Source organism: Orcinus orca, chromosome 5 (genome assembly GCF_937001465.1).
Source record: "Orcinus orca chromosome 5, mOrcOrc1.1, whole genome shotgun sequence".
Classification (NCBI taxonomy): Eukaryota; Metazoa; Chordata; class Mammalia; order Artiodactyla; family Delphinidae; genus Orcinus; species Orcinus orca.
Genome location: NC_064563.1, coordinates 69414080 through 69438255, shown reverse-complemented (window position 1 = coordinate 69438255; position 24176 = coordinate 69414080). Strand labels below are relative to the sequence as shown.

At 49.8% G+C, this 24176-nt stretch overlaps 1 protein-coding gene across 2 annotated transcripts; it reads left to right on the top strand.

The window, feature by feature from the left end:
- Positions 1-102: 102 nt before the first annotated feature.
- BCL6 (BCL6 transcription repressor) lies at positions 103-24176 on the top strand. Of its 2 annotated transcripts, none has more exons than XM_012536267.3 (10): positions 103-187; positions 10570-10608; positions 11428-11600; positions 13392-13613; positions 15244-16215; positions 16762-16946; positions 18365-18532; positions 19630-19760; positions 19875-20012; positions 22965-24176. In XM_012536267.3, the coding sequence occupies exons 3-10, from the start codon at positions 11440-11442 to the stop codon at positions 23106-23108; spliced, it is 2121 nt and encodes a 706-aa protein (XP_012391721.1). In that variant the 5' UTR covers positions 103-187; positions 10570-10608; positions 11428-11439; the 3' UTR covers positions 23109-24176. The 2 variants fall into 2 exon arrangements, with proteins under 2 accessions (XP_012391721.1, XP_004278530.1); XM_004278482.4 differs by lacking the exon at positions 103-187 and adding an exon at positions 219-9413.

The following is a 24176-nucleotide window of genomic DNA, read 5'->3' as shown; positions in this document are numbered from 1 at the left end:
GCTTTGAGGGTTTTTTATGGGCCAAAGCAGGCAAAAGTCGCGGAGAGCTGACACCGAGTCCTCCCCTGCCACGTAGCAGTGGTAAGGCCCGCAGCTCAAATTCCGAGAATTGAGCTCTGTTGATTCTTAGAACTGGGGTTCTTAGAAGTGGTGATGCAAGAAGTTTCTAGGAAAGGCCGGACACCAGGTGATTATTGCTGTTGCTGCCGCCGCTGCTGCTGCTGCTGCCGCCGCCGCCGCCGCTGTTGCCGCTGGTGCCGCTGCCGCCGCCGCTGCTCATGATCATTATTTTACCTTTTAATTCTTTTTTTTCCGCTCTTGCCAAATGCTTTGGCTACAAGTTTCCTATGTGTATCTATTGATGTAAATGTATATATTTATTTATTGTAGCTGTCAGGTGTTAAAATAAATGCCGAAGATTAGTCCCACGTCTCTCCCACTCTAGGATATAGATTTTTATATATTTACTATTTTATTCTTGTTGTCTTTGAGTGAATTGGCCGGTTTGGGGAGGCTTTTGCCACCCTCCCTTGTGTTGTTTTGGTTTTTGAAAAGGAGGTGGAGGAGAGGAAGGAGGGGAATTAGGGGGCGGCCGGAGCAGAAAGGACGAGACAGTGCTTGGGGGGGTGGTGTTTCGGGCAAGTCTGGGGGCTGTCTGGCCCCAGACGGCGGAGAGGACGCGCGCTAGCGCTCTCGCTCTTTCTGCTGCTGCTTGCGTACGGCTTGTGATCTCGCTGGATTCGTGCGGCTGTGTTTTTTCCCTCTTTTCTCGCTTGCAAACTGCCTTCCTTGCTCCCTCGCTCCAGCTTCGCCTTCCCTCCCTCCCTCCTCCTTTCCCTCGCCTCTCCTTCCTTCCCCTCTCACGTCCTTCTTGGTCACTCCGGGAGGCGAGGAGGGAGGCTGCCCGCTCGCTCGCCCCGCTGGCTCCCTTCCACCGGCCTTGGTCCTCTAGGTTCCCTACCTCCGAGCCGAGATTTGGGAGGAAAAATGCAAGCGAACTCCTCGTTTTGTTTTTATTTTTTGTTTTTCATAAACCCAGTTGAAGTATGGGGTTCTCCTCTTTCTTTTCAGAGCCGTGATCTTCCTAACGAGATCCGAGTGTTTTGGTGTCCCCTTCCCCTGCGTTTTGGGGGAGGTTTAGCTTGCCTGGGGGCGGGGATGTTGAATACTTTGAAAATTATTCTTTCTTGGTTGCAGTCTAGAGAGTCGGGAAGCCCCGCGCGCTCCCTCACCCCATCGTGGGGAGGGAAGCTTGTGGCGGGACGGGGATTTGGGGGGTGGGTGGGAAAGGGGTGCGCGTTTGCACCTGCGGTGCTGTTCAGCGTGCGGGGACTCCGGGAACCTTCGCAGGACGGCCCAGCCAAGCGGGAAGGTGGCGGGATTTCTGGCGGTCGCGGTGTTTGTATTTTGGGCGCTTCGTGACTCGGTGTCAGCTCCCAATGGCTGTTCCCCCGCTTTCCTAAATTTTATTTTTCCCATGGTGCAGGCTTTGTAAAAACAAACAAACAAACAAGAACTGCGGGCCGGAGAGTAGCCGGCGTCAAGGCTTCAGATTCCCGAGGTCCTTGCGCTGGGCGAGGGGAAAAACAAACAGCCCCAGCCCGCGGTCCTACGTGCGAGACCCGGGAGGAGAGAAGGGCACTTTGTGGCCCCGGCTGGGGGATCTGGCGCGGGAGAAGGGGGCGCGGGCGCGAACGGGAGATCTTTGTGAGTGATTTTGCAAAAACGGATTGCGAGGTTGGTTGGATTTGCAACCTGTGGCTCTCCTTGAGGGAGTAAGAATGCGGGAAGGCGGCGGCGGCGGCGGCCCGGGGAGGGAGTGGGTGGGGAGTTGGAGCCTCGGAAATCGGCTGCGCTGGGGAGCAGCGGGAGCGAGGGGCCACCCCGCTGCCGGATGCAGTGACCGTGGTAAACGTCTTGAGAATTGTGGATTGCGTTGCCTTTATGATGCCGTATTATCTTGGAACTCTGGCCAAAAATGGAACTAGTGTGGCAATAATGAGTTTTAAAAGCTATCCTATGGAAAACAAATACACAAACCTACAAATTAAAAAAAAAAGCATGAAAAAGACCCTTTTTATGTTGTGCACTTTCTCGAAATGTTTGACTTGGTGGTGGGGGTCCTGACAGCTGAGCCGAAGGAATGACCCCAAAGTGGGTGCTCAAAGTCCAGAGCTGTTACTGGGTCCCTGACCTCTTCTGTGAGCTGGTCATCCCCCCCCCCCCCCAGGAAACTGATTTAATCCTTTATGGATTTTTTGTTCAGTTTATAGTTTCCAGGAGGTAAATCTTGTAATGCTTTAGTCTTTTTCTTTTTTTTTTTAAAGTAAAATGTCAGTAGATGCATTTTTTTACTTAAAAAAAAAGTAAAAAGAAAAAAAGTGGGGCAGGAGAGAAGGAACCAGGGAAAGGGCTGTTTAGAAATACAGTTTGTGGCTCTGAGCGATGCCACCGGCTTCCTCTACAGAGACTGCCAGTTTCCCTTTTTCTTTGCAAGGTGTGTGTGGTTTTAATAAATAACTTTAAAAAAAAGTAAGAGGGGGGCCCACAGGATCTGTCAGGAGACAGGTATCTATTTTGCTCATTATTTACTACTAAGAGCCTTTGGCACAGGAACAGAGCCTCGTAAATCTGCAACCCAAGTTGAAGTTCATCTGGCCCTAGTCCACCCGCTATTCCTGGAGGTAGCAAACATGAGCTCAGAGGAACGAGGTGAAATCACATTCTTGCTTTAAAATATATGTGTGTTTTCTTTTAAAAGGAGAAAAGATATTTGTCTCTGGGGGAGGAGGAAATGGAAAGGGAGTACCAGGAGATGGGCATTCCCTTGCTAAAATGACTGTAGTTGAGTCTTCAGGCCAAAATAGAAACCTGAAGATGGGAAATAGTCCTCCCTCCCCCCACTTATAAATAGAAGGTTCCAATATCCTATTTGGAAGATTTCCAATACTGCAGGCCCAAGCACTGACTGGTTTTAAGGGTCTGTTGATAGTGACAATAAGGCTAGTAGCTGTTTGTAAAAACCGGGCAACTTGAAGAAGGCAGCTAGAAGTGGGAATTCTCCAATTGGCCATTTCCTCTGTGCTCAGTTTTGAAGGGTTCTACCCCTTGCTTTCTTGAAAAGCCTGTCCCATTTTTATTGTGGGTTTGGTTGACAGGAATGGGACTCCAAACTCTTAAGCTGTCGTTTGGTGAGCCTTAAAGAGTTCCAGTTATTGGTTGAGTAAATGGTAGCCATGGCTAGATGTCAAAATTCTTCCTTCCCTCTCTCCTTTGCCGGGTAGCCACACTCACAACCCACTTTGTTGTGAAAAATTTAGCGATTCAGAGGAGGTGGTGCGGCAGCGCCACCCCTCGGTGGGTGAAACTATTTATTTGCAAAAGTCAAATATTTGAAAAATGTTGTGAAATGACCTTTTGAGGATTTTTTTTTTCTTTAGGAAGGGGAGATAAAAGTAGCTTTTTAAACAAGGACTTTGTAGTTGATCTCTCAAAAGGAGGGAGAAAAGCTAGGATGGTGTCATAATAGGCGAAGTAGTTCGAGTGTGTGTGTGTGCGCGCGCGCGCGCGCTCTCTCGGGGAGGCTTGCCTGGTTGGCTTTAAGTAGGGGAGTTCTCCTGGCGGAGGTAGCCCCCCTTCCCTCTTGGACTTGACCTCTCAGGGCACCCGAATTCTACTGTCTGTCTGATATTGAGACAAGGAGGAATGTTTTGGTGTAAAAAACCATAGCGACTGGAAGTCCTGTAGTTTTGCTGGCGGTTGAAGATGGTGTATGCGGGGGTGGGTCGGGGAGGGAGGTTTGTGGATGGACTGGGGCAATGGTAGGCTGATCCGTAGCCGGGTTTGGAGTCTTCTGGGAGTCAAAGTAGTGTGGCGCGTGCCAGTTGCCTGCACTGCGCAACAAGTGGGAAAGCCACCGCAGTGATCCGAGCGAGGGTGCTGTGTTGTGGGAAAGCTAGCCGGTTTCTCTTCGCCCCACTGGAAGCCAGGAACGGCTCCTCCCAACCCTCCCCGCCTCCCACTCTGAGACGAGAGCCCCACCAAAAGACCAACTCATCCCCACTCCCCCATCCCCGGCTTAGCCGAGCGCTGTTAAGCCTGCCCTTGGCCTCCAGGACCCCTTTTCTACGTGGGAATCAGTTTATTCCCGACTGTTTTGCTGGTCGACCAGTGTTTGGTAGAAAGCTCTGGTAATGCCGTTGACTGCCTTCTGCTTTTTGAAGACATGTGCACCCTTTCTTTCTCTTCCCAATACATTCAGCCTTTCGGGCTGGAAGAATCAAGGTATACTACATGAACGCAGCTCCAGATACCGCGTTTTGGTTGCTAGAGGCCTGAGCATCGGGAAGAAGGAATTACATCTAGTAAATTCAGTGTTTTCCAGCTTTGCCCTATGGAGGCACCCCCCCCCCTTCCCTTAAGAGACAACAACAGCAAAAAGGTGGGGGGCAGTCGGGTGTGGAAGGCTGTGGTCGCGCGGCGATTTTCGCACGGACTGAGTCCGCCACCTAGTGGTGGGTCCTGGCTGAGTTCCCCGCCTAGGGCAGTGGACCGACCGCGTCACCTACGGGTCCCCAAGTATCCCAACCAGGTGCTAGGACTGACAGAGGGGAGGGTACCCTCCAATGAGGATGACACCCAACCTCCAAAGTTTTGGTACGATGGATGAAAATTAGAAAGCCTGCGGATGCTTGCTCCATTCACAGCCACTCAGCGACGGGCATCTGTCTCCGCTAAGAGAACCGAAAAGTACCCGATTCTGAAAACACGATTTCCCAGTCTCTGCGGCCTCTCCCCCGGAAAAGTCAATACTGGAGGGATGCCACAGGGGCTCTAGGACATATATCGCTTTACAGTTGAGGAAACAGGCCTGATGAGAGGGTTAATGGCGAGTTAGTGACCTAACCGGAACCAGATTTTAAGCTTCTGAATTCCAGGTCAGTGACTTAAAGTCAAAGGCGAGTTTATCTCCGCCCCTTTGAGTTATCTAAGAGAAAGGAGCAGAAGTCAGAGGGAGCCATGATTTTAACCTCTTAGGTAACCATTGTTGGAAAGGGTTCCCCAGCTGTCCCCGAGGAATTTGTTTAGAAAGCATGGCCCAAGATTTTCAGTCACAGACATGAAAAGCCTACGGTAGTGCTCAGGGGTGGGAGTCTTATTTCTTGGGAGGGGGCTGTGCGTTGTGTTAGGGCGTGATTAAAGCCCAGTCCCTAGACTTGCAGAGATGCACCTCGCTGCTCCCGAGGCTCACATTTGGATCCTGAAATAGCTCTCTTCCCCTTCTTTCCAAACTTTGTTTAGTGGCTTGGCGAGAAATCAGTTGTGTGTGTGTGGGTCCTATGGACCGGCAGAGTGAAATCCACAACAGCTTCTCAGCAAAGTTTTCTTTCTCGGAGCTCAAATTTTAAGATGGCAAACGCGCGACCGAGTGCTGGCGGCCCCTAGCGACCGCAGGCGCGCACACCCGCGGGAGAAGCCGTTGTTTCCACCGCCCTAGTCCGCCGGAATCGAGTTCCGCCTCTCCCGCTGCGGGAGCTGTTGGAGGCCGCGTCGGAGAAACGCGCCTCTGTTCGGGTTGGAAACGAATCTGGGGACGGGTTTGAAGAGCGGTCAAGTTTGACTCATCGCTTTCCAAGGACAGTTTGTGCCTTCCATCTTCATTAACGTGAATAAAGACCTTGGCTGACTTCTGTCCAGATCGGATTTTTAAAGGCATTGTTTGTCTGGGGAGATCATGCCTCCCCCCTCTCCCGCCAGACTTTTTGCAAAGGCCGAGCCCGGTCCAGCCAGGATGGCCAAAATATCTTTGCTCGTGGTCGGCTGGCATCGACTGCCGGCCCTTTCTGGAAGGCTGTCACGAGCTGGGCGCCTGGGGAGCGTCCTTTCTGCAGCTCCTCTTCAGATCTTGATGATAAAACACATCCCTCTATTTTATTGCATTTCCTAGAAGCTTGCAGGCTTGCAAGAGCGCTGTTGGCAGGAAGTGTGATAGAAATGAAAGTCAGGACATAACGTCCCTGAACACCTCCTCGGTCACCCAAAGCGACTGCCAAGGCCACCGCGTTATCAAATTCACTTTCATCTACTGTCTTCCTACCCTCCCGCCCCCCAGCCAAGAGCGCGAGGAGTGTTTCTCCCCCAAAACAAAAACAACTCGGCGGTTTGACCCTACCCCGCCACCTCCAGATCACCATGGCTAGACCCGAGCAGCTCATTAGCTGAGACGCTGCGGAGAAAGGGAGCGCTCCGAAAGGAGCCCTGATGCTGGTTCCACTGCGGCAGCTCCAACCTTATTAAGATCCCCCGTCCGTGCCCCTAAAGAGTGCTCCGCACTTCCAGATTCTCCTTTGGATTTCTCAACGAGTTATTGGAGTTATTAGATGACCAATAATCCAAAACCCGAACGGGATATTGAAGGGGGAAGGGCGGAAGGCATTCTCCAAATCGGGAGACTGTGTCTAAACTAGGTCAATGGGAAGGAGGGGCGGGGCGACAAGGAGTTGTCGGTTTTAAGCCTTGATGGAGGGCTCCCTCTAGTGTTAGGCAGCGGTAAAACATGATTAGGTTTGAGCTAGTCCTGGAACCACTGGCCTCCTAATTTCCAATAAATGCATTTACTTAATTTTAGCTTCCCTTCCTAGATTCTCATCCCATCCCATATTAAATTTCAGCCTTCGCTTTCACCTTTATCCCACCGGGCGAAGGGATGAGAAAGTGGGATTTTATGAAGCCAGAGAGACCCAGTCTTTACTGACCCCGCCTCCGCTGCTAATGTGATGCGCGGCGCACTGTGACGCTACCCGCCAGTTTTAGGAGTGGACTGCGGCCTTACAGGTTGCATCTTTCGCGCCCCCTACTCCCCACCTCCCGGCCCCCAAAAGTGCCCCTCGGAGCCCGATACTGAGACCGATTAGGCGATGGCGCCCAGGGATTATAATTCCGAGAAAGGCCACGGGAAGGCGAGGCAACCTTGGAGCGCGCCCATGAACGCGATAGGGTTTGCGCCCAGGGCCCTGCCGAATCCCGACCTTTTCTCTATGGTTTCGGAGAAATCGGATTCGGAAATTCCGAAATCTGGCCAGGTTCGGCCTGACAGCTCCTATTCTAAAGATCTTAGGCGGAAACCGAGCCGAGCTGGGTTCGCCTTCTTGCCAACGTAGGCGGAAGGGGCTTTCGGTTTAGTTTTCCTCCAACTCGGCTGGGGAGCGCTGGATGGAGACCCTCAGTCCTCGGGATTCCATCTTTTATACCTTGAGGCCTCGCCTAACCACTCCCTTTAAAACAGGGGGAGGGGCGGGGGGGCAAGCAAAATGAGAGAAAGAAAGATAAAAAAAGACACACCAGGCAAACAAACACCGGAATTCGGCAACTTGAAGTCATGAAATAAGCCGGGGATTGGACGCGAAATCCTGGGTTCTAGACCAGCTGTGCCTGACTTTCCCTATTTATAAACTTGTTATGGGGAAAGGGTTGAACTAGGTGAACTGTAGGAGTTCTGGACCGGGAGCGGACGAGGTATTTAGGGGAAAGTGTGCCGTATTCCTCGCGAGCCTCCTCCCCGGGCGCCCACCCCCTCCGCCAACCTCGCCGGGTGAATCCCCGGCGGCCCGCGCGGCGCAGGCTGCGATCCTGGCGGCCGTCCGGGCCGGCAGCTTCCTGGAAAGTTACTTCTCGTTGGAGCCGGCGATAGGCAGAGAGTGTTCTTTGAAATCTGCTGAGTTGAGATCGACTACGTTCCGGGAATGAGAGGGTTGTGCCATTCCCCTCACTGCCCCCTGCCTTGACGGCGTAACAGGAAAAAAAAAGAGAAAGAAAAAAGGCACACATAATGTTCGTTACCGAGGTGCACGAAAAGTTTTTTTTGAATGTAACTAAATTAAGGGCTGCCACCGGGGTACCGCCGGGCCTCCGCCGCGCCTGCGGGGGCTTCGAGGTGGACGGGCCGCGGTGCGGGCAGCACGCCCGGGGGTGGGCGGTCCCTGGCAGACAGGTACGGTGTGATGGGGGTGGGCGAATCTGCGGATCTGCGCGGGCTTGCCCTGGCCGCACGGCTCGATTTTGTGCCCTTGTGTGTGAGCAAGAGACGGGGGCTGCCTCTGGAGGCGGGAGGGAAAGGCTGGGGTCTTTCATATTGGATGGCTTTGCTCTCCTCACCTCTTGTCTCTCTCCCTCTCCTTTATGCTGTCTTCTTTCTCTCTGACTTTTTGGAGGGGGAGTTCCCTCTTCTTTTCTTCTTCAGACCCTTTAAAGGATCTGCCTTCTCAAGGTGCCTCATTGAAAATACACAGGGAAAGCGCCAAAGGGAAAGTGTGTGGGGTGAAAAAGACCATGTTTAGCTCTCACTTGGTGGTTTCCGCGACTGGGGCTGGCTGGGGTGGGGAGAGCCCACGTCTGGGCCCTTGCAGATGTCAGTTTCTCCCTGACAGCTCTGCTCTCTTGGTTGTTTCTGTGGAATGAGTCTTGCGTTTGGCATTGGTGGGATGGCCGAAGCTAGGAGACGGCGTTCGTCCTGGGCTTTGCTTGGAATTAGTTCTGAGATCTTGGGCGAGACATCCCCTGGAGCCTCGGTGGCCTCCGAGCAAATGGGGGCTGGTATTGTTATCAGCCACAATCATGGATGGGAAGGAGCTGAGTGGTCCCCAAAACCAAACCAGATGCTGTAGTGCTCCCACACCTGCAGCATCTAGAGGGCGGCAGCGTTGCCCACGCCCACTGTAACCCACATACTCACTAGTTGTGGGGCTCCGAAGACAAAGCTAGCTGAGAAAGGAGTGGACTTAATAAGGACAGGGGCCTTAGTGTATGTGCCTTGTTTTTGGTCAAGCCAGGCCGAGAGGTTTACAGTGGAAAGTGCCCAGCCTAGGGCCTGGCTGACAGTGGAGCCAGGGGAATTGTTTTGTTTGTTTGTTTCATTCCGCATCTGGAGTGAGTCATTGCCACTTGTCAAGGTGAAATGGCAAATCTGGGCTTCCTGTGGTTCCAAAAGTCTGTGACTGGAAATCCACAGGCAAGATGGTGTTTGAAGCTTGTTCCAGGGCAGCCTTAGGTATTCCAGAAGGGTTGAGGGATCTCTTCCACGGGGGAAGAGGGGAAGGTTTATAAATAAACCTCACATGTGTCTTCCGCATTCGTTTTCCAAGGAGACCATCCTTGGACTTTGGTTAGGACCCATTCAGTGTATCTCTCTTTGCCCATCTTGAGTTAGAATGGGGAGAGGAGGAAATAAATAGGTTCTTTTGTCTTTTTCTATCCTCTCCCTTCCCCCATTTCCTTCCCCCATCCCCACTCACTCACATGCACACATTAACCTTGAAGCTGATGAGACTGAGTGACTGGCACTTGGGACCACAGAGAAATGTCAGAGTGTTTGGTTACAGACTCAAGGAAACCTCTCATTTTAGAGTGCTCATTTGGTAAGACTCAGCAGCCTGGAATGGGGGCAAAGTGCTTGTGTGAGGGAAGGAACTTAAAAATGAGATTCACCCACATCAGGGTGCTGTCTTGCATGTTCTACAGCACGTAGGCTGATTTGGAAAGGGAACAGGAATTTAAGCCAGAAGACCTAGGGCCAGGTCACTCACCATTTATGTGGCCCAATATGACCTCCCTGGCCTCAGGCCCCTTTACCCGGAAGATAACTCTAAAGGGCTACACTTTAAAAAAAGTCGGGCAAGGGGGGGGTGTGTGGTTTCAAATATTGTTCTGTTTTGCAGCCCACATGTGATCATAAATGATAGTCTTTCACCTATGCTTTAAATTATTTTGTTTTAGAGAAACCAGTTTGGAGAGAGTCCATATTTCCTAAGCGCTTCCTGGCCGGTTCTCAGCTAAACCTCACAGTTAAATCTTTCACCAGCAGAGGGAAGCACAAACTCGGAAGTTTGTAACCCTGTATCTGGTCTTAGGCCCAAGAGGGATGGGAGGGGAAATTTCAAAAAAGGAGAGAAGAGTAGATATACCATCTCAGGCTGTATTCTGCAGATTCCTTATTCTGTCTTAAGTGTTTCAGCTAGTCAGGAAATACTGCCTAGCTGTTTGTCCTGAGCAAGCCACTTGAACCCAAGTTTCAGTTTTGTCATCAGTGAAATAGGGATAAAGATGTTGACCCTGTTGGCCTTGTGGAGTCATTCTAGGCCTTGAAAGAGAATATTTTAGCAGGTTTTGAAACGCATCCAGAGTTTTTAGGCCCCTGAAGGATCATTCTCATTAGTATTGAAAGCATCACTTTTATTATTTTTTTCTTTCCCATAAACTCAAGGGCCTTTGGATGGCATACAGTTTTTACTCTGAGAGAGGAAATAAATGTGTCTACGTATATGTAATTAATGTATGAAATTGTATTCCCAGTACTCAGGGTAAAAACATTATTATCGCATGGCTTTGGATGCCCGTTGTTTCCATAAGAGCCGAGCTGGGAAAAATGTTTGCTAGCTTGTGGTAAAACCGCACCAGCTGGCAGGCTGCAGCTATCAAAGTAAAACTAAATATGTGTGTCCTAAAATAAGACTATAGTGGACAATCTTACATTCATGAAATCAATTTCTGTTTGCTTTTTTATCTTCCCTGCAGGTTTTAAGCAAAATTTTGGACTGTGAATCAAGGCATTGGGTAAGTAAATTGAATTATGTGCTTTACAATTTTGTGGACAAACTTTTCTTTTAATTTGCCAATGTATGTGTCTCTGTGAATGGTGCCACTCTTCATTAGATGAGATAAAGGAGAGCCGATTGCCTGTCCGTCACACCCAGCCCCCACCCCTTTGCCCCTGCGTTCGACTGTCTTAACACTGTTGTGCGATCACTCGTTCCCTTACTCGTTTCTCGGTTCCCATTAATTTAGCCACCTACTATGCACCAGCAAGGCGCTAGGTGCTCAGGATACAGTCAGACAATCCTGAAGCCTAGCAGGGGAGAGACAGATGGTGGCTGGGATAATGAAATGAGATGCCGATGAGAATAGCTACGATTTTTGAGAATCTACTGTGGACCAGGCACGTATCTCTAAGTTTTACAACCGCCTAGGAATTACTACTCCCATTTTGGGAAACTGAAGCCCAGAAACCGTAAAACAGCTTGCTCCAAGTCACACAGCCTGCAAAAGGTATGGCCCATGCGCTAACCTTCAAAGCATGCTTTCTCTCCCCTGTCACACACTCACTGCCTCTCAATGCTGGCAGCGTGTTTGGTATGTGGAGAAAACATTCAACAAATATTCATTCCCTCCTCTTTCCCCAATAGGGTTTTCTGTTAACAAGTTGGTTAAAGATTATTAGCTCATTGTACAGACATGAAGAGTAATGCCCAGAGATGGGCCATGAGTTGTTCAAAAGCAAACACAAGGGAGCAGGCTAAGCCACCTGCTCTCACACTCCTGGTAAGAAGGAAACAGGTTCTGGAGGACTAACAAGATTCTGACCTTTTCTTTCAGGTGAAGAAAAAAATGGCCTCGCCGGCTGACAGCTGTATCCAGTTCACCCGCCACGCCAGTGACGTTCTTCTCAACCTTAATCGCCTCCGGAGCCGTGACATCTTGACGGATGTTGTCATAGTGGTGAGCCGGGAGCAGTTCCGAGCCCATAAGACGGTCCTCATGGCCTGCAGGTGAGGGGTCTGGAAGCGGAAGGTGGATGATGGATATAAGGGGAGCGATGGTGCCGGCTGCCAGTGTGGAGCATGGAGGCCTCTGGCTGTGTTTGGGATCACATCTCATTTTTCTCCAGATCTCCAGCACGTGGCCTGGCCGAGTGGGTTCTCAGGAAGCAAACGAATGAACATACTTTTAGAAAAGAAAGAGTTTCCATTCTGTGGGGATAGAGGGAGAAGAAATCATATACTGTCTCCGGAAGCGATGTGTTTTGGGCAAACATGGAGACTAACTTCAGTGAACCAGTGAAAAAATGAAAAGTGAAAGCGAGTTTTAAAATATTTTAAGCAAGTTAATTTGAGATCTTTTGCTCTTTTTTTTCTATGACTGTATTTATTTATACCATGACTATATTTCTATGGGTGTTTCCGAGCATATGTAAGTTGGTGAAAGTGAGCTGGCTAATTCTTCATACTTGACAAGTATTTCAAGTGTTCAGAGCAATTTATGTTGCAGCACCTCCCTGGATCTCCATAGTGGCCTGTGTTACGGATGGCACGATTAGCTCCATTTCATAGATGATAAAATGAAGACATTCACAGGCAAACTGATGTAGAGCCAGGGATCTTGATTGCTTGTAGAGGACTTATTCAACATCTACAACAAGCACCTTTGTTTTAAATAGTGGAGAGGTTTATATAGAGAGAAAAAGAATAGGTAACGCTAACCGAATGCTTACTACGTGCCAGGCATCAATCTGTCCCCTTCACATTCTCATTCTTGCCATAGGCCTGTAAGGGAGACACTCTTGTTTCTGCTTTGCAGAGAAGGAAACCAAGGTGCAGGGAAGTGAAGTCTCTTACCCAAGGTTGCCTAGCTAACTACTGGGTGAAGTCTAGCTCACTTCTGGCAACACGCTCAGAAAGAGTAGAATCCAGATGACAGTCCGGAATTTTGGCCTCTCACTGAGTGCTCTTTCCTCTACCAGACACCATGGTACCTGGAGGCTTGGCTTGACACTGACTTGGCTCTCCTAGGAGTATTGACCTTGTGATAGTCTATGAACTTGGAGAAAATCAGTAAACTGTAGATGTAGGCATCATTTTATTTGTCATCAATACCCAATTTGCTTCTAAAAAAATACAATAAGATTTAAAAACTAAGGATAATGTGATGGAACAAGAAAAGAAATGCTTATCCCAAAGATATAGACTCAAAATAGTTACTGCAAATGAGTGCTAAATTTAGCTCTGGTAAGCTGTGCAGTTAAGACCAAAAGAATACAGGTTCTGTGACTTTGTGAAAATCACTTGACCTCTTTTTTTTTTTTTTTTTTTTTTTTTGGCGGTACGCAGGCCTCTCACTGTTGTGGCCTCTCCCGTTGCGGAGCACAGGCTCCAGACGCGCAGGCCCAGCAGCCATGGCTCACGGGCCCAGCCGCTCCGCGGCATGTGGGATCTTCCCGGACCGGGGCACGAACCCGCGTCCCCTGCATCGGCAGGCGGACTCTCAACCACTGCGCCACCAGGGAAGCCCTCACTTGACCTCTTTGATCTTAGTTCCCCCGTTTGTAAAGGGAGAGAAGGATAGAATCTACCTTGCAAGGTTATGAGGAGCACGGGATAGTGTATGTAAGTGTGTAATGACTCTCTGGGATTTAGTAAATTCTCCATAAATGGCAACTATTATTAATTGCCATGGAAGCTCTGGAGCTAGGTCCAGGGGAGAGGGGCTGAGCGTCCGTGGTGACTGTAACTGATAACAGTTTCTATGTGTCTGTTATAGTGAGACATTTCTTTGTCTTACAGTGGCCTGTTCTACAGCATCTTCACAGACCAGCTGAAATGCAACCTCAGTGTGATCAACCTGGATCCTGAGATCAACCCGGAGGGGTTCTGCATCCTCCTGGACTTCATGTACACATCTCGGCTCAATCTGCGGGAGGGCAACATCATGGCTGTGATGGCCACAGCTATGTACCTGCAGATGGAGCATGTTGTGGACACTTGCCGGAAGTTCATCAAGGCCAGGTGAGCTGCTGCCTAGATGGAAGCCTCGGAGATGGAAGGGATCAGACAGGGTCGGAAACAATTGATAATGCTTGCACACAGAAGAAATAATCCTCTGTGATACGCCACAACCTACCTTTCCACTGCTTTTGCACACTCCTGCTACCTAGATATGCCGTGTGCCTCCCCACTTCTTGCTTCCTTCCATTCACTTGATAGACCCTTTCCTCCCACCCATCCTGCAAGACCACGCCTGGATGCCAGCTTCTTCATAGATATTTGTGCACTTATCACTTTGCTCTTTCCTCAGCTCTTCAGCTGTGTCTGAAAGCCTTTTGCCTGTCTTTTAGACTTTGCCTCTGTTTTCACTATTTGCATACACGTTTTAGTTCTCCTTTAGGCTTCCACTGTAACTATTTACATATGCCCCTTAGTTCCCCCACCAGACCGTGGGCTGCTTTACTCATCTTTTATGTCACCCTGCTGCTACTAGAGAGAACATTTATTGAATTAAATAGGGTTCACTGGGTCTAGCCCCCTACCTGAGGGCTGGTAAGATATGACTATCACGGAAAGATGAGGAACCTGAGAGCCAAAGAAGGGAAGAGCTTTGCTAAGTGGAACAGAGACTTGGGCCTTGACTTCTATAGAACCGTTTGATTCAGCTACTCCAGGATAATTGCATCCCTTCTCAGACAGAAAGGTTTGCGGCCTCTGTTTGAACATCTCCAGGAGCCAGGAACTCAGTGTTCCCAGAGCCATGCAGTTCTCCCTTGGATAGTTTGAAAGCTCTTCTTTACAGCGGGTTGAAATCTGGCTCCCTTCACCTTCACTCCTTGGTTCTAGCTCTGTTAAAACTGTGATCAGACTGAGCTGGCCTATTTTTCACCCACATAATGTCCCTTCAAGTATACGCAGCTTGGGCTCTTTGTCTCCTGTGGGTGATAATGGTGGCAAGATCATCATTATGAATGCTTTCTCTGGGTCAGGCCTTGCGCTTGGAGCGTTCGGTAACTTGCTCCAGGTCACAGAGCTGCTAAGTGGCACAGCAGGGACTGGAAACCAGGTCTGGCTGCTGCAGAGCCAGGGCTTCCTACGCTGGCACGTGCTGCCTGTTCTCCAAAGTAAACTCGCCCACGGCTCCAGGCAGTATATAGAGCGAGTCCCTTCTTCACAGGGCACCAGTATAACAAAGACCCTCCAAACGTGTAGCACCAACATCGTATAAGTTCTTCCCTCCCTGAAGCTCAGTTTCCAGGTGTGTAAAATGGAGACAGTAATTCCTGATCTACATCCCTTCTGTAAGGATGAAATGAGATAAGGACTCTGATAGCTTTATATTCTGTAACATTTGAATAATTATAGATTCATGCATATGTATACGTATGGGACTTAAACATACAAAATCACGTCTAAACAGGCACTGATTGTGTGGGTAACTCACTTCCCTTCTCTGGGCTTTGTTTCCCCAGCTGTGGGCTAGATTGCTAGACTTTTAGCAGAACTGCCTTGTAACTGCAAGTGTTTCCCTACTCCAGAGCCACATCGCCCAGGTCTGACTGACTCAAGTGCAAATGTGGTTTCATAGACCAGTGTCACTTGGAAGGTTCTGATTTGGAGGCCGGGGTCTTCTCTCTTTTTGCTCCTGCAGTGAAGCAGAGATGGTCCCTGCCATTAAGCCTCCCCGTGAAGACTTCCTGAACAGCCGGATGCTGATGCCCCAGGACCTCATGGCCTATCGGGGCCGGGAGGTGGTGGAGAACAGCCTGCCCCTGAGGAACGCCCCTGGGTGTGAGAGCAGAGCCTTCGCGCCCAGCCTGTACAATGGCCTGTCCACGCCGCCAGCCTCGTACCCCATGTATGGCCACCTTCCGGTCAGCAGCTTCCTCTTCTCCGACGAGGAGCTGCGGGATGCCCGGATGCCTGTGGCCAACTCCTTCCCCAAGGAGCGGACCCTCCCCTGCGACAGTGCCAGGCCAGTCCCCAGTGAGTACAGTCGGCCGGCCATGGAGCTCTCCCCCACTGTGGGCCACAACAACGTGTACTCACCCAAGGAGGCAGCCCTGGAGGAGGCACGGAGTGATATGCACTACAGTGTGGCCGAGGGCCCCAAGCCTGCTGCCCCCTCGGCCCGGAGCGCCCCGTACTTCGCCTGTGACAAGGCCGGCAAAGAGGAAGAGAGGCCCTCGTCGGAGGATGAGATTGCCCTGCATTTCGAGCCGCCCAATGCACCCCTGAACCGGAAGGGTCTGGTGAGCCCGCAGAGCCCCCAGAAGTCCGACTGCCAACCCAACTCACCCACGGAGTCCTGCAGCAGCAAGAACGCCTGCATCCTCCAGACCTCCGGGTCCCCTCCGGCCAAAAGCCCCACTGACCCCAAAGCCTGCAACTGGAAGAAGTACAAGTTCATCGTGCTCAACAGCCTCAACCAGAATGCCAAACCAGAGGGGCCCGAGCAGGCCGAGCTGGGCCGCCTTTCCCCTCGAGCCTACACTGCCCCAGCGGCCTGCCAGCCGCCCATGGAGCCCGAGACCCTTGACCTCCAGTCCCCAACCAAGCTCAGCACCAGTGGGGAGGACTCCACCATCCCACAGGCCAGCAGGCTCAATAACATCGTCAACAGGTGATTTCACAGGCAGTCCGGACCTGGGGTCGGAGCTCACCGGGGCAGGGTTCTGGGGTCCCTTCTGATGGGTGCAGGGCGCTGTGTTCTGCTCTTGCCTGAAATGCTGAGCACATTGGAGGTATGGGCCAAGGCCTATTGATTGAATTGGCCTAAGTGAGGAAGGACCTTGAGCTTCGGTATATTTTCACAGAGAGAGAGAATTCCCCTCCATGGTAGGTGAGCATTCCAAGAATCCCAAGCTCCTGCAATCTCTGTGGCAGGGGGGAGTCCTCTTACTTGCCTTGGACCGAGGGAGGCTGTGGACTGTAGCACTGAGGGGAGGAAACTGGGCCCGGGAGTGGAGTCTGGGCTCAGTGTGGCCCCCATCAGTGATCTCGATGTGTCTGCTATTTGGAGGTAGGCTAGGGGATAAATAACTCTGTGGCGTCAGATTCCAACTGGCCTCTGGGCTGCCCTGAGCACAGGGAAGAGGGGATGCAAAAATGCCAGGCAGAGCGCTCTGCCCTGCTCCAGCTGCTGAGGCCCTTTCCTCCCCGCCCACAGGTCACTGACCGGCTCCCCACGCAGCAGCAGTGAGAGCCACTCTCCACTCTACCTGCACGCCCCCAAGTGCACGTCCTGTGGCTCTCAGTCCCCGCAGCACGCAGAGATGTGCCTCCACGCCACTGGTCCCACGTTCCCCGAGGAGCTGGGAGAGACCCAGTCTGAGTACTCAGATTCCAGCTGTGGTGAGTTCCTTCCCCTCCCTCCCCTGGCCTCTGCCTCTGCTCCACAGGCCTTGTGTTTCCATTTTATTTACGCTGTTGTCATTGATTGGGAGAAGCCCCTGGTTGGAAGTCCAATGGCATTTAAATCAGCAACCCATAGTCCCACTCTTGACCTCGTAGGGAACTAGTCGACCAAAGCAAGGGTTGGGGAATTTGAGTTAATCTGGGGGACTACAGAAGGACCACACAGCCTTTTCAGCTTCCTTCCAGCAAAGTTGGCTGTGGGGCTGGCTATAACTAGCTCCCGGAGCCTTCTCAGGCCCACTGGACCCCAACCGATTGGTGTCCATGTTGGTTCACCCTGCTAGGAGAAGCATCCGGCCTCATTCATGCCTGCATTTCCCATCGGGCCAAGTGAGTCTAGCACAGAGTAGGCGCTCAGTTATTGTCAGCTGAATTCGATTAGTCGAACTGATTATTAATTGACGTTTCTGGATAGTGTGTGACTGGCAATTAGTTGAACTGATTATTAGTTGACGTTTCTGGATAGTGTGTGACTGGCCTCCCCAGTTTTTACCTCTTCCTCCAGCTCTGTCTGTAACAGGATAGCCCAGTGATGCCTCTTCAGGGGTAAACCACCATGATGTGTCATTTCCAAATTGTTAAAACAAAAGAAAAAATTAGTTATTTACACTCAGAGGCTTGGCACAGGGTCATGGACCGATAGTTGGGAGAGCAGGGACTGTCCCCTCCTGGCCCCGTGGCCATTTGCCTTTGCTCTACACTCCAGTTCCTTCTCTCTGGGCCTGTGTTTCTACTTCCACCATCATCTTTGGTCTCCCTATCTCAAACTGTTCGGGAGACATGAAGTCCAGATAGGTGCAAGGGTGACCATGGTCATCATTAATTCCTCCTTTGATGACCTCAGAGTATCTTTGACTTTGATTCATATCTTACATTCCTATGATGCTTTATGTTATACAACGTGATCCTGCGAGGTAGGCAGGACAGGGGTTTATTATCCTGATTTTGGAGATAGAGACACAGACAGAGGCTGTCTTACCCGAGGGCTTCTGTGTATGAATGTAAGTAGAACTATGACCTGATAAGGAAAGTCAGTTCTCAGAGCTCTCGAGAGAAGGAGGTGCCAAGCTTTCCTCAAGCTGGCGCAGGCCATGTGGGTACCTGTGGGTTTGAGTTTCCCTCCTATACCCTAATCTTCAAATCTGTCTCCTTTCGCCTCCACGATCGAGACTCTAAATGCTAAGAAAAAGAGAATCCGCACAGGCCCTTTGCTCTGGGCTCCCGTGAACCCTGGGCAGACAGGGCGCTGGGGGCTCAGTTTGGCCCTCAGGGGAGCTCCAGAGTGGGGAGGCCTCGGAGCCCTACCTCCCTTCCTTGTGGTGCTGACGCTGGTGCCCCCTCCCACCCTCTGACAGAGAACGGGGCCTTCTTCTGCAATGAGTGTGACTGCCGCTTTTCTGAGGAGGCCTCCCTCAAGAGGCATACGCTGCAGACCCACAGTGACAAACCCTACAAGTGTGACCGCTGCCAGGCCTCCTTTCGCTACAAGGGCAACCTCGCCAGCCACAAGACCGTCCACACGGGTATGGCCCTGTACACCCTGCCCCCACCCCCCGAGCTCACCAGGGTTCCCCAGGGGCAGGACGGGGAGAGCATTCTCGAGAAAGCAGTGTAGGGCCTCGGTGCCCTGTGGGGTGAGGCAGGGGGCAGGTGCTGCCCTGGCCTGAGTGCGGGCCTAGCCCCGCCACGTCTTTGCTTAGTGACCCAGCCACTCCCCACATCCTTTGTCTTTCCTCTGACAGGCTCTGTCTTGCTTCTCCACCTTTGCTGGGGTCAGAAGTGTTAATCCCACTGCACAGGGGAAGAAACTTTGGCTGAGAGGGGCAAAGTCGATTCGGTTTTTATAAATCAGAAAAACGCTGAAGGCCTCTTGATTCCCTCTAAGGGCTTGTTCCTTATCAACTCACATTCCTTTCCCAGGTAGCGTCTAATAACCTGATTGTTGTCCAAAGTTGACTCTCTCCTGGTATTTTAAATGGGTCTATTATCCCAGAAACTTTCCATGAAGGAAGGCTCGGCCCTTCTCTTGGTTTCCTCTGTCTGAGCAACTACTCCAACTCGGGCCCCAGCTCTCGTGCAAATGGAATCCAGCTGTAGTTGCCACAAGCGGAAAAGCGTGTTTGTTCTCAAGGAGAGAAACTAGAGCGGCCTGATTGTGTCTCTCTGGGGAGTGGGTTGATGACTGAATCAGTCTCACCCGAGGGAAGAGCTAGAAGAGCCTTCCCAGGTCATCTAAACTCACCCCTCGGGTTCCAGAGAGGGAAACTGAGGCCCAGAGAAGGAGAGTGACATGTCCACGTCCCACAATTAGATAATCCCCATGAAAAGGCTGGTTCTTGGAACCTCGCTCCCTCCTTGTCCCACGCCCTGCGTCCTTTCCCTCCCTCCACGTCACCACCTGCTTCTTGAGCCTGGCCGTGGGCGAGGTGTGCTGGTGCATGTGTAAGAGAGGGCTGGCAGGCAGGGGTGGCCAACCCCTGACGCCTCTCTCTGACATCTTCCAAGGGAAGGAAAGCCAAAGTGGCCCCAGGAAGGGCAGCTTGCTTTGAAATCCAGGGCCCGGGGACTGTGGAGACCTCTGCTGAGTGTGGCTTGCCTTTTCCCCTTCTCTCGGTAACAGGTGAGAAGCCCTATCGCTGTAACATCTGCGGGGCCCAGTTCAACCGGCCAGCCAACCTGAAAACCCACACCCGAATTCACTCCGGAGAGAAGCCCTACAAGTGCGAAACGTGCGGAGCCAGATTTGTCCAGGTGAGCAGAGGGCGTGGGGAAGGACCCTAGCCCCGGGTGCCGCTGAGAGGCTGCGGCGTGTCTGTAGCCCACCCCGGCAGAGCCTCTCACCTCACTCTTTGCTCTCCTGCGCAGGTGGCCCACCTCCGTGCCCACGTGCTCATCCACACTGGCGAGAAGCCCTATCCCTGTGAAATCTGTGGCACCCGTTTCCGGCACCTTCAGACTCTGAAGAGCCACCTGCGAATCCACACGGGAGAGAAACCTTACCATGTACGTTAGCCTCTCGTGGCTGCTGGCTGGCCTGGGATGGGTGCGGAGGGAGGGCTGGGGCCGCAGGACTGTTCACTCTAATCTCAGGCGCGCAGTGGGATGACCACTGAACTCTAGTGGTCCTAAGACAACCAGCTTGACCTTGGCCTGAGTCTTAGTTTGCTCATCTTTAAAGTGGAGGTGTTGGGCTAGGTGATCCGGGCCTTAGGAAAGAGGTCTGGATTGTGAATACATAGATATCAGAGTCATTCATTCATTCCACAATCGCTTATTGAGTGCTTCCAGCACGGCCCTAAACTGGGCTAGATGTCTACCTCAGAGGAGCTAAGGTGTTTGAGAAGGGGCAGTCAATAGGGTAGGAGGAGAACCAGAAGAATGTGGTGACACAAGGGAAAAAAACAGAGAAAAGGCAACTGCAGGTGACCAGCAGCGAAAGGCCATGATCGGGCCATTGGAATCACAGTGTTCTAGGGCAGGGTCTCAGCCAACTGTGGCTTGTGGGCTAATTTTTGAAATTCCATGATTTAAGAATGGTTTTTATACTTTCAAATGGCTAAAAAGAAATCAAAAGAATAATATTCTGTGACATACAAATTATATAAAATTTAAATTTCAATGTCCACAAATAAGGTTTTGTTGGCACACAGCCAGGCTCACTTGTTTACGTATGTCTCTGGCCTCTTTCACACTACAATGCAGAGCTGAGTAGTTGTGTCAGAGAATATCAGGCCCACAAAGTGTAAAATATTTACTCTCTGGCTCTTTACAGAAACAGTTTGCCGATCTCTGCTGTAAAGGGGAAAGATACTGGCCAGGTAGCTGAGATATCTGGGTTCTTATTCCAGCTTTGACAATGACCCTTTTTAGGGCTGTGGGCAAACCCTGACCCTCTCACTGGGCCACAGTTTTCTTTCTCTATGAAATAGTGAGGATGCTGTAGATGAGCAGTTTTCAAACTGTGCTCTTTCAATCACTGAGGTTCTGCAACCCCCCAGGACAGGACGGGAATGAGAGAGTAGCAGTCTCTTTCCCTTTCCAGTTTCCATTTAATTTGAAAAAAGAGTCCCATGGTTTACAGATATGGAAACTACTGTTATAGATGAGGCTGGCTTTGCTGAGTTTATGGCATCGCTCTAGGTCGTGATGGGCACAAGGACGAGTGAATGAATCGTTAACCCATATCGCAAATGTTAACCTGAAAAGGTGGTTACTTTCATTCAGTTGTTTATCAATCCTTGAGTGAATATCTTCTTACTTGCTTTTGTTCTTGGGCAAATTAATTATCCTCTCTGTACCTTAACCTCCTCATCTGTAAAATTAGCCTGATAATAACACCTACCTCATGGAGCCATATTAAATTAATGGATTCCCTGAAGTGTTCAGAACAGTGCTTGGCCCATAGTGAGAGTCCAGTACATATTTGCTGTTTCAATTATTTTGTGGGTGTTTAGATGCACAGGAATGTCAGAATTAAGAGTGACCTTCAGAGTGTATTGACTCAGTCCCTTACAGAAGGAAAAGCCAAGGCTCAGACAGAAATGCCGCACTCAGGACGCACAGCGGTGGGTGCCATTGATATGAGGGGCCCTTGTCTCCCAAGACCGGGGCTCTTTCTACTCACTGCCTGCCCATTTAATTTTTTAATTTTTCTAAATATATTTCCTTTTTTTTAATATATATTTCCATTTTTATTTTAAAACATATTCTCTATATGAACATATTTTATTACACTTTTATTAAGGGATAGTTTTTTGTGCTTTTTTTTTTTTTTTTTGCGGTACGCGGGCCTCTCACTGTTGCGGCCTCTCCCGTTGCGGAGCACAGGCTCCGGACGCGCAGGCTCAGCGGCCATGGCTCACAGGTCCAGCCGCTCCGCGGCATGTGGGATCCTCCCAGACCGGGGCACGAACCCATGTGCCCTGCATCGGCAGGCGGACTCTCAACCACTGCTCCACCAGGGAAGCCCCTAGGGGATAGTTTTAGATCTATAGAAAAGTTGCAAAGATAGTATGGAGAGTTCCCGTATGTACCCAGTTTTCCCCTGTTGCTAACATCTTACTACTAGGGTACATTTATCACAACTAATGAACCCATTCCGGTATGTTATGATTAACTGAAGTCCATACTTTATTTGGGTTTTCTTAGCTTTTACCTGAAATGTTTTTCTGTTCCAGGATTGCATCAGGTTACCCCATTAAATTTAGTCATCCATTTTATTTTTAAAGAACTTTCCCACTAAAACCATTATCATCCATTCATTGAATCAAAGCAAGAAACAGCTCTACTTGCTAATGCCTTTTTAGCTGATCTGAGGTGTACACACTCACTTAAAGGAATATAACTGTATTTTTTAAGCATATCCTAGATTCCAGAATTTTTATGAATTCAGACTGTTCTAATCCATTTATCCAAATATGTTCAGATTTATTGCATAATTGTCTAAGGTATATTCTATTAGGAACAGGGAAGATTATAAAGTTTAGTAAGAAGTGCTCACCACCATCAAAGGATTCCCTACCTGAGAAGGATGCTAATGCGTGGGTTGGCAAGGCTATCTGGCATTACATGGCAAGGCTAGAAATCTTACAGAAGTCAAAGGAAAGAGGGATTATTTTCATCCTTGAGGGATTCAGGAAAGCCTTAAAAGTTTGGGGAGTCTGCATCGGAACTGCATTTTTGGTTTAGACTTGAACTTGTGGAGCTGAAGCAGGGAAATTCATCTCAAGTGGGGTAAAAGCATGACCAACACTTTGGAAAGCAAGGAAGGGACATTTGTACACAGCTTACTTGTCCCTTAGCAGAAGCCAGAATTCATGTGGGTTCTCAAACTGGCCTTCCAGAGGGAAGAGCTGCCCCATCCCTTGAAGGGAGAATCTCTCCTTCTCAAGGTCCTTGAGTAATGACATGTTTCTTGAGTTGATGACTAACAGTTTGCCTCTGGTTCTCTTCCAGTGTGAGAAATGTAACCTGCATTTCCGTCACAAAAGCCAGCTGCGTCTTCACTTGCGCCAGAAGCACGGTGCCATTACCAACACCAAGGTGCAATACCGTGTGTCCGCCACTGACCTGCCCCCGGAGCTCCCCAAAGCCTGCTGAAGCATGGAGTGTTGATGCTTTCCATTCGAGCCCCTTCTCAGAATCTACCCAAAGGATACTGTAACACTTTACCATGTTCATCCCATGATGTAGTGCCTCTTTCATCCACTAGTGCAAATCATAGCTGGGGGAGTGGGGGGGTGGGGGAGGGGCGGGGGGAGGGGGAGCCAAGGCCGCTCCCCTCCCCCACTGCCGTAAAACATTAAGAAAATAATACTGCTTCTTCTCCTATGTGTAAGGCGAACCATGTCAGCAAAAAGCAAAATCATTTTATATATCGAAGCTGGGGGAGTATGCAAAAGTTCTGACTTGACTCAGTCTGCAAAATGAGGAATGTATATGTTTTGTGGGATCAGATGTTTCTTTTGTATGTAAATGTGCATTCTTTTAAAAGAAGAGACTTCGGTATGTTATCAAAGAGAGGGCTTTAATTTTTTTAACCAAAGGTGAAGGAATATATGGCAGAGTTGTAAATATATAAATATATATATATATATAAAATAAATATATATAAACCTAAAAAAGATATATTAAAAATATAAAACCGCGTTAAAGGCTCGATTTTGTATCTGCAGGCAGACACGGATCTGAGAATCTTTATGAGAAAGAGCACTTAAGAGAATATTTTAAGTATTGCATCTGTATAAGTAAGAAAATATTTTGTCTAAAATGCCTCAGTGTATTTGTATTTTTTTGCAAGTGAAGGTTTACAATTTACAAAGTGTGTATTAAAAAAAAAAGAACAAAAAAAGCTGCGGAAGGAAAAATGTGTAGTTTTGTTCTAGTTTTCGGTTTGTATATACCTGTACAACGTGTCCTACGGTGCCTTTTTTTCATGGAAGTTTTCAGTGGGCAACGACCGCACCATCCCTTTTGGAAGTGTAGGCAGACACAGGGACTTGGAGTTATCACTAACTAAGCTCTCTTTGGGAATGTTTGTCTCATCCCATTCTGCGTCATGCTTGTGTTATAACTACTCCGGAGACAGGGTTTGGCTGTGTCTAAACTGCATTACTGAGTTGTAAAATATAGCTGTACAAATACAAGAATAAAATGTTGAAAAGTCAA

Bases quoted from the DNA above. Each gene is read 5' to 3' on its own strand.
- BCL6 (XM_012536267.3), top strand. From the start codon at position 11,440: ATGGCCTCGCCGGCTGACAGCTGTATCCAGTTCACCCGCCACGCCAGT. The intron at 11,601-13,391 runs GTGAGGGGTCTG...TTTGTCTTACAG, and splicing joins ACGGTCCTCATGGCCTGCAG to TGGCCTGTTCTACAGCATCT. The intron at 16,216-16,761 runs GTGATTTCACAG...CCCCGCCCACAG, and splicing joins CTCAATAACATCGTCAACAG to GTCACTGACCGGCTCCCCAC.